Raw genomic sequence first — 10,405 nt, forward strand, 5'->3', positions numbered from 1 at the left:
TACAAGGACAGTGTGAACAACTGTAGGCCTGACACCAGTAGACTGGCTGTGCAGGTTTAAACTGCTATTTTAGCATGTCAAAAGAAATCCTTTTTGAGAGGCCTAAACCATCCTCTTAAATGTTCACTTTTAATTAGGCCTTACTGCCCATTAAGGTGGGTGAATTTTATTTGAGAAGGAAAAGTTTAATGTTAAACATTTCTGTACAGTGAAAAGGTCCAAAAGGCTATTTTTACTGTAGCAGGGCTAGCTCTTCAATGGGAAAGCAATAGGAAACAATATTACATGTCATAATGCTGTCCCCTCTTAGGAAACAGCTACAGAGCTTATTCTTGTCTTTTTGAAATATTTATTGCAAATCCAATTCAATTGTAAAGTTGGAGTTGCAATAAATACTTTAGAATATGTACTTTTACAAAATGTTGGTTACAACCTCCCTAAAACCTCCCCTTTTCATCAGCTACCAACTATTGCCCAGGAGTTGAATAATCCCCTTAATGAGGTGTGAACTTGGTGTGAACTTGGTCTGAGAGATTGGATAAAAGGCCTTGGGTGTGGGGGGGGGGGGTTTCTGATACTCCGGTACGCTAATCATCTGGGCAGTGCCCCAGAACTTAATTAACTACAAAGTAGACTAACCTCAATCAATCAAAAAAATGTGTACAGTGCGCTACTCACCCGTGAGGGTCTCAAGGCGCTGGGGGAGGGGAAACGGGGGGGGCATGGAGGGTCACTGATCGAACAGCCATGTCTTGAGGTTCTTTCTGAAGACAAGTAGGTCTTTGGTTTTGCGAAGGTTGGTGGGGAGGGAGTTCCAGGTTTTGGGGGCGAGGTAGGAGAAAGACCTGCCTCCTGTGGTGGTGCGCTGGATGCGGGGGACTGTGGCTAGGGTGAGTTCGGCTGATCGGAGGTTGCGTGTGGGAGTGTGGAAGTTAACTCTTTCATTGAGGTAGGTTGGGCCAGTGTTGTGGAGGGATTTGTGTGCATGGATGAGGATCTTAAATGTGATTCTCTTGTCTATGGGGAGCCAGTGAAGGGATTTGAGGTGTGGTGAGATTCGTTTGTGCCGGGGGAGGCCAAGGACGAGGCGTGCAGCTGTGTTCTGGATTCTCTGGAGTTTGCGTTTGAGTTTGAGTGTGGTGCCGGCGTAGAGGGCGTTACCGTAGTCCAGTCTGCTGCTGATGAATGCGTGGGTGACTGTCTTTCTGGTTTCTGGGGGAATCCATTTGAAGGATTTTTTTAGAGTGCGGAGTGTGTGGAAGCAGGAGGAGGTTAGAGCATTGATTTGCTGTGGCATGGCGAGGGAGGGGTCGAGGATGATGCTGAGGTTGCGTGCGTGGGTTGCGGGGGTGGGTGCTGGGCCTAGGGCGGTGGGCCACCAGGAGTCGTCCCATGTGGTTTTGTTGGGGCCGAAGATGATGATCTCGGTTTTGTTTGAGTTGAGCTTGAGGTGGTTAGTGGTCATCCAGTTGGCGGTGTCAAGGAGAGCAGCATGTAGGTTGGTTTTGGCGGTGGTGGGGTTGCGGATGAGGGAGAGGATGAGTTGGGTATCATCTGCATAGGAGAGGATAGTGATTCCGTGTGCTCGGAGGATGTTGGCTAGGGGGATCATGTAGATGTTGAAGAGTGTGGGGCTGAGGGAGGACCCTTAGGGGACTCCGCAGGTGATCTTGGTGGTGTTGGAGTGGAAGGGTGGAAAGTGGACTCTCTGGGTCCGGTCGGTGAGGAAGGAGGTGAGACAGTCTAAGGCTTTGTGGCGAATTCCTATGTTGTGGAAGCGTGTGCGGAGTGTGTGGTGGCAGACGGTGTCAAAAGCTGCAGAGAGGTCTAGGAGGATGAGTGCGACGGTCTCGCCTTTGTCGACTTTGGTCCTGATATTGTCAGTGCATGCGATGAGGGCGGTTTCTGTGCTGTGGTTCTTGCGGAACCCAGATTGTGAGGGGTCAAGAGTGTTGGTTGCTTCAAGGAAGTGGGATAGGCAGGTGTTGACTAATTTCTCTGCAACCTTGGCGGGGAAAGGCAGGCAGATGTAGCAAAGACCTGGACCTGCCCCTATCCCTTCCTTTGTAGCCCTAGCCAGTCAGGCACTGGACCCAGTGGGTGAGGAGCTGCCCCAGAACCAGTTTTTAGTGACCACGGAGGGGGGTGCTCATTTCCCTGACCACACCTCTTTGGTGGCACAGCAATTCTGCACATGGGAAGGATTGTTCTGGCATGTTGGTTTTGGGAAGAGAGGGGCACTCTGGCATTCTTTGCAATAAATACACACAGGAAGTACTGCAAACATGGATAGGGTCATGTTTATCCCATTGGTTAGGGAGTGGCCACTAATTTTCCCCACCTACAGGTAGGCACTGACCATAAATGTTGCACTCCCAGTACCCTTCTCAGATTTGGTTATAACTTACAGTCTTGGCCTGCTGGAATAATCTAAGCTCCAAAAAAAGTTATTAAGTCTAAAAGTAGAAATATGCCCCAGGTGAAAGCACAAAAAGTGTCCAACCAGAGAGAGACCTTCTCTGGACATGAAATTCAAATTTCGCCAGTTCTGAGCTCTCCAGCCAAATGTCAGTGAAGTCATTAAGTCTTTTTCAGCAGCTCTTCAACAACAGGGCCTGATGCCTTGCTTCTGGATAATTTTTGACTTCTATTCCATGGACTTAGATTTAGGATAGTGATTCCGTGTGCTCGGAGGATGTTTAGATCCTGGTAGAGGGAGTTACTCCGTCACAAAGGTGACGGATAGCCTAGCCTCCATTTTATGATCCCATCATAGCCTATGGGGATCGTCATACGACGTTTGTGACAGAGTATTCCCTCCACCCGGATCTAAATCAGGCCCTCAGTCGAAGGTAAAAGTTTTCACTGGGACAAACTTGGTCCCTGTATCCGACGTTACGTTCAGCCTTAAACCTTATTTTTGTTCCAGTCAAGGGTAACCAGATGACTGCAGTTACTGCCTGACTCTTGTTCCAACTACTTTGAACTATAAATGTTCAAACTTCACAAATATTGTTCTATTTATCAGAGTTTTTTCATATATTAAAACGTACTCAATTTTTCTAATTTGGTTTGGGATTTTTCTTGCATTGTGTTTTCACTTTGTTACTGTTTGAGTACTGCAAAACTACTTTACACATTTTCTCAGAGTTATGCCCGTCTCCTCCATGCCATAACTACCACAGGGTTGAGCTCCGGTTAATTTGGTGACTTTAGTGGTTTACCATGAGAAGGATTGTGATTATTATTTGAGGAAGGTACTCACCTCCACAACTAATGCACCAGTTTCTTACAATATGAACATAATTTGTTGCTTTTGTTCACTGCCAGCTTAGATGTTTAGAGTCGGTTGTTGTGTTTAACTAGTGCATACATTATGAACCTGGTGTAAACAACCTATAACAATTCTAAGCATAGAATTTGGGTTGTTGACTGTCTTCATAAAAGTTGAGTCTTTTATTTGAACGAGTGTACAACATCCCTTTTATATACCTTTGGACTCTCTCACAGTAGACAATGAATGCACTGGAATATTTCATGAGTGCCATTTTAGAACTCATAAATTTGTTTTAGAAATTGAGTGTGAAAGATGAGCTTTAAAATGCACTTTTTGACCTAATGTTTTCAAACTTCTGTCATGGAGAGCACTTACAAACATTTCTTCAAGAAAGTTGCCTTGCTTGCTTACTTATTCATGCAGTCATTGAGTGGTGATAGTAGTAGTAGAAGAGGGCTGTGGTCTCTTAATAAAAAATTCTGCACTTCTGTTTTTCACAAACGCAGCACCGTATATAGCTATAGTAAAAATAGAAAACACTGAATTGCAAGATGACTGGCCATTAGTATTGGCTTTGACAATCCACAAGCATTAGCAGCGCCAATACATTCACTGGACAAGCAAGACCAATTGTTTTTTTAATTTTAATCCTGCTGGGGATCAAGTTGGAAATAAAACTATTGAACCGAAATGGACTACAATCTGCATCCCCCAGAAAAGGGCCTAAGATATTCTTTCCATGGGGTGGACGGGATCTCTCTGGTCTCTAACTGTGGTCCATGGATTTTTGTAGCACCGGGGAAACAAATATTTTGTTGTTTGGATGATTTGTTTTAATTAGCAGCAAGTCTATTTTTTAGGCCATTTGTTGCATTTTGCTACACTCTTTGGACAGTTGTGGTGGTGCTGCATGGAGACTACCATGTTCTTCATGAAGTATGGATCCTGATGGTCCCTCACCTTTGATGGGTCTTATCGGCCACCCACCAGATCACACTGGTACATACATCATACTTAGTATATTTACACCAGCAATATGTGTCTCCAAATGTGTGTGATGGTACCCTTTTTCCATTAGCACTAAAATTAAGAAGTGGATTAGAGGAAAAGGGTTACTTTTATGTGGAAACACCATTCAGTGCAAATGAGCCATGCCTGCCCTAGTAGTGGGTGTGCACAGATGGGCAGGAAGTAATATCAGTGGGGTAATCTCTCTACCTCCAAAGAGAGATCATTCACTGGATGCAACTTTAATGTGTAAGGGATGGTCACACTGTGTGGGAATCTGAATTGCTGCCCAGCAGTGTTGTAGTGCACAATACACTACCAGGACCAATCTCCCAGAAATTGATTATTTAACGTTCACCACATTTGCAAAATGAAAGCCTTTTTTTATTAATCCATTCAGATTACTTAAACTAAACAAAAAGGTCTAGAGTTTTTCTATGTTAAACCATTACTAAACCATTTCATATTGGTCTGTTATTAGAAATAGTTGTCTTGTATTGTGTTTTATTGCACTGTAGAGTTTATATAGTGGGTCATATGCATGGTGAACCTTTGACTACTGAGATTCACAGTGGTTTGATGGGGACCATTCTATGTGCATGATTGATTTGACGTGAGCTGTAGTTTAGCCTACTTAGGTAATATTTTTCTTATTGCAATGCTACTAGTTTACTGTGATGCACACTGTATCCTCGTTTCACGATTCTGTATTTTGATTGTTACAGGTGGTCTACCTTCATAACAATAAAATTGCTGCAGTTGATATCAATGACTTTTGCCCCGTTGGATACAACACGAAGAAGGCATCTTACTCCGGAGTGAGTCTTTTTAGCAATCCTGTTCAGTACTGGGAGATCCAGCCATCTACGTTCAGATGCATCTATGAACGCTCCGCCATACAGCTGGGAAATTACAAGTAATCAACCCGGATCAATTGCTCACTACTATTTGAGAAATGATGGATCCTTTTTTTGTAAAAAGCTTGTTACCTTTGTTAATTGTAAAAACGCTCCAAAATATTCCAGAACAGTGAATGCCAATCATTGCTAGAAAACGATTTTAAATATTCTGTAGTATTAGCCTTGGTAAATAGCCTTTTCACCTTACAAATCTACAGGAACGTATATGAATTAGAAATGTAACAAATCCCTCAACATCCAGTGCAACTGCCTGTCTGTTATATCTTCCGAAATAGGTAGCCAATGTCCAAAATTTAATAAACCGTAGCTCCCTTTCCTGTATGTATGAGTCCCAAATGCTGTACATTCACTGTAAATAGAGGAAGCAAGGTTTTGTGCTCCCAGGCATTTTAAAAAGAGCGATCTATACCATTTGTGCACATGTAAAAACGATCATGTTGTTGCTGTTTTTCTGTTTTTAAAAATAAATAGTGAAAGCAATGATTCATCTATGTTGTGATCAGATCAAGAGAAAATGTCTGACATTTGAATGCACAGAATGAAATGTGTGACTGGATTGAGACAGAAAAGCATTTTCAAAGTTTAAAAAATCCCATTGCGAAATACTTGCACCATAATATTCTACGATACTGTGGAACTGGAAAATATGATTTGCACATCTAACGCTGACACATCAACATGTGGTAGGCTATGACTACTTACTGTCAACAGTCATTTTCTATTTGTTAAGCTATGCCTAGGCCGAATATTATTATTCTTTTAAGGTACAGTGCACTGCTATACATTACGTTTATGTCAATAAATTACCTGTAGGATGCTGTATGGAAGGAAATTGCCTATATCCACTTCGAATATACCATGCAAACTCACCAAGAGCATTTAAAAAGATTCAGAAACAATATAGGCATGCAATAACTCGCAGGTAGAAGTTATAGAGAGCCCTCTGCTTACCATTTAGCTGAATATATATTCTATTTCACGCCGCAGTTTGACACAGTTATGGTGCAGGTAACATGAGCTACTGGAGGCCCCGAACAACAGGGGGTCCACAAGGCTCAGCGCCTTTGTATAGATAGATAGATAATGCGCACCCTACGTGAAATTTAAGGTAGAACTCATTAGAATGTGCAGGGGCACTGCAGCAATATGCATTGTGGCACTGTCGGTGGCAAATGTTAATGTGCCTTATGGGCTGTGCCGCTCAGGCAACGAGTGCGCGAAGGAGATATAAGCACGATTCACTATCTAAGAAAACAAGCTAGCATTTTCAAACAGATCAGTAGGGGATCTCTCATATTGTTAAGAGAGCTGCCATTATGTTGTGTTTTGCCCTGAAATATGCCTGGTTGTTCTTTGTGTCTTTGTGTCATTGTACTTTTTTTTATCTCTATCTCATAATTTTCGAAAGAATAAAGATGAAAAAAAATAAATCGATGAAATAAAAATAAAGATTACACTGCGAGGGAATTTGATTCTGAATAATCTCCGCATAAACAACTGGATGAAGGCAAAAAACGGTAGAGAGGAAAGGATGGAACACAACCGAAAGATGGAACCTCTCTAAAAAAGTGTCCGTCTTTCGGGATGGTTTATGCAGTATACTTTTGTTTTTCCCATATAAAAGGAGCGTATTTGCACAATGAATTAGGCCATTGAAAGTTGTGTCATCATCAGAATACATTTAAACTTGAATTCAGTACCCATATTCCTTTGCTCTATTTTGAATAATACGCCCCTCTTATCGCTGCTTCTCGAGGAACAACACGCCTGTTGTAGATATTATTTTTACGTTTTACGATAGAATGTATCACTAAAAATGTCAGTGCCGCCGTTATGTAGCATGTTCACAGCTGTTACCTATATTTACTACCAACAAACAACGTGCCATAACCACCAAATTAGCTGATATAAAACGAATCCTGCACAATAATCAGACATACTTAAGTCCTGGTGGAAATGTCACCTTACCAGTTAGAAAAGGTTTCTCCAGTATTCAGTGGGTAATATATGTATTTTTTTTTTTTAGCAGACCCAGTTGCTATGAAGAATATTCGAGTTGATTTCATTTGCGCCTTAGTTACAGATGTAGTACGTATAATTGTTGCTTCCTGTAGTAGCTTTTTAGCCAGTTCTGATCCCCTTACCCTTTTTTCTGCAGGGTACATAATGCATAATATAAATAAAATAAAAAATATTACAACCAGATCCAGAAAAAAAACATTTAGAAAAGCCAATTGAACTTTCCACCAGAAACAATAAGTTTACTTTACTTTACAAGGATCAAAACCATGACTGTCTTAGGAAGCCTACATTATGAAAAACACTTTCAGGAAAGTTGTGGGAAAAGATACCCTGGATAAATGTGTCCTCAATTTGAAAATCGGTAGCAATTTCTAGAAAATTTAGAATAAGGATTAGTTCACGAATCTAACAAATCAAAAATCTCAGATTCGTGAAAATGGATTCACTTCCTTGAAAGAGCTTGCGTTAGTTTTTTGGTGTAGTTACATATTGTTCAATGAGAATTTATCACGAGTGGAAGTTCATTAATCATGATGAAATCTTCAAGTTCACTGAAGCATGATGCATGTCTTTCAGTACAGTACTATAGGACTTGTCATATAAAGTGAATGAGCGTCCTGTGGGAAAATTGATGTGTGTGTGTGAAAGCATTTCACAACGTATTTGACTTTAAAACGAGCCCTGGAGGTTTATGAATATTTGTTAAAACATGCTGTGGCCTCTTGTTAGAATATTAGCACAGACACTTTTAGGGAAATCTACTGTTTCTGCTCACATCACAAAACATGCCTCACACTGAGGAAACATTCTCACTTTGTTATTAATTTTCTCTTTAAAAAAATGTTATTAAACAATTGTATGCAAGCACAATTCATTTTGTTGAACAAAATAAATCGTTATCCTTTGAACTACAGAGAACTTTGACTTAATTCATCTTTTTCTCTTTTATTTTTTTGGTTCGATGGGTGACTGCCAATGCTATAGAAAGCTGAAATCATCCCAAAAAGAAAGAGTAGTTTCGATGGCTTCCTTTCATGAATCTTGTAAGGTTGATGGAAAATGTTTTCATATATACCCTGTTTAATATTATAGATTGCTCTTATTTACTGTTCACAGTTGGACAATGCAAATGAGTTTCTCATTTGTATTCTTCCTTGGCCATATTAGCTGTCTGGGCCCCGCTTTCATCATCAGTGCTACCACCCTGTGGATAGTGCCTTTCATTTTTTATTTGTGAGAAAAACACAGTATAACTCAGACTGGTCTACTCAAGTCAAAGTTTATCGCATAGTCGAATAACACAATTACAGATGAAACAGACATTAAACCAGCATATATGGTCAGTGCTGGCATACATAAACCAAAAATATGGTAAACAATGTCAATTAGTTTAACAATAATATACAATCTTTATGCAGTTGAATTTAAAGTCAACAAAAATATTATTTACATATCTTTGCAGGTTAATGTCATCTACGGTATTTAAAGTCCTTTTATAGCCACATGATCCTAAACATCGACAGAAACAAATGTAGTGCGACATACTACATGCAATATTCTATTCTATAAAGCATTTTAAAAATCTAGAAGAGTTTGTGTGTGGTAATTTGTTTCTAAAATTCGAAGACTCTATTGTTAGACCTGACATCCTTGACTTGACTTTCTCTAACTTTTTGCCATCTGACTTCCTGCTTTTCTGACTTATTGTTGCTGGCCTTTAGGAACCTGTGCACTGAAAATCAGTTCATTTTGGGGTCATGAGGAGACTCTGCATTTAAGAGGATCTGCATTGCCAGGAGGGACTCCCACTTTGCCTTTCTTTCCTGGCCTGCTACAAGCTGATTACTGTGTTGCCAGGAGGGAATGCCACTTTACACTGGACTTTGGTGTGCTGGCCTGCTGCCCGTTGCATCTGCAGTAAGGAAGGGAGGATCCTTCCATCATCACTCCACTACCCCCAGAATTCCAAGGGCTCATTGCCTTAGCCCGTTTTTCCCCGAGGTCCCAGGACATCAAGGACCTCATGTTCCTACTACCCCTTTCTACTGTATGCTTCCTGTCCAGAAGCGTGCCCGGACTCTGTCAGGAGGACTCCAGTATGGGGATTTACACACACTCTACCCTGCACCTATGGCATGGGGAGCGTTGCCATGAATGACCAGGGCTCTGTGTGTGCCTGTGTTACACTTCTCTGTTGGAGAGCCCAGGATTGCTGGCTCCTGTCTGTGTGCATACTTTACGGAGAACCCACAGGGGTGAAACATGCAGACTCCGAGAGCGAGTACGAGGCCCATCAGCACCAAGTACACCAGCCGACAACCCCGCCTACATCTGAGGAAGTCGCTTACCAGCGTAACACAACTCAGTGGTGCATGCCCTGTGTGTGAGGCCCGACAGCACCAAAAACACTGAGCATCAACCCCACCCACAGCAAAGCGAGCTTCACAGCATCACTACTCTCTCTGAAGATGCAGGCCCCATGTGTGAGGCCCGCTGCCCCTACCTGCACGGATCATGCCAAGGGATACCCTCTCGGGCCACTGCTTGCCCCAAGGAGGTCCTGTGATCTTTATGGTCAAGCCATACAGACCACTCCTGACTCGAAGGAAGCCTGGGACAGTTGAGAGTGTTTTTCAGGCATAAAGAAAATTAGTAGTGCTGGAGTAGACTCCCATGTTCTTAATTTCATTATTGGACCTGGCCCTTTTTGCAGCATCACCCCTACTCTTTTTGCCTCCTTCCTCCTATTTTTCTGGTTTAAGATCTCTTTTATAGATTTTAAAGAAGGATAAACATTACAACATCTCCCATCTGCATCCAATGGCCAGTGCGGGGAAACACGAAAGAGGGAAGATGAGGAAAGGGGAGTTAGAGGGGAGAGACGCCTTATCTTAGTAGTCTGCTGTCATCAGTCAATGGGCCAAACCACAGTTCAAATTGTCGGCCGGGATCGTTTGTCAGGGGAAGTCTATCAGTTCAGTTATGAGGATCTACTGTCCTTGTCAGCCGCAGGATGCGGAGGTATGAGGGGAAGGTCAGTTTCCTAAACTCTGCTGACATGTATCTAATAGCTGGGTCCCATATTTTATCAAAGAAGGACAGTGTACCAGTCGCTGCTGCCATCAGTTTTTCCATGCCCAGGAGTGTCCATAGTTTGTGTAGCCAGTCAGCGTGAGTG

General features: G+C 42.0%; 1 protein-coding gene across 1 annotated transcript in view; it reads left to right on the forward strand.

Annotated features, from left to right (window-relative positions):
- The window catches only part of DCN (decorin), a 197,189-nt gene extending 189,054 nt beyond the window's left edge, over positions 1-8,135 (forward strand). Inside the window, exon 8 of the mRNA XM_069228797.1 lies at positions 5,011-8,135. Coding sequence (XP_069084898.1) covers positions 5,011-5,205 — 195 coding nt within the window. The 3' untranslated portion in view covers positions 5,206-8,135. The remainder of the gene's footprint in view (positions 1-5,010) is intronic.
- Positions 8,136-10,405: the final 2,270 nt, after the last annotated feature.

This window comes from Pleurodeles waltl, chromosome 4_1, assembly GCF_031143425.1.
Source record: "Pleurodeles waltl isolate 20211129_DDA chromosome 4_1, aPleWal1.hap1.20221129, whole genome shotgun sequence".
Taxonomy (NCBI): domain Eukaryota; kingdom Metazoa; phylum Chordata; class Amphibia; order Caudata; family Salamandridae; genus Pleurodeles; species Pleurodeles waltl.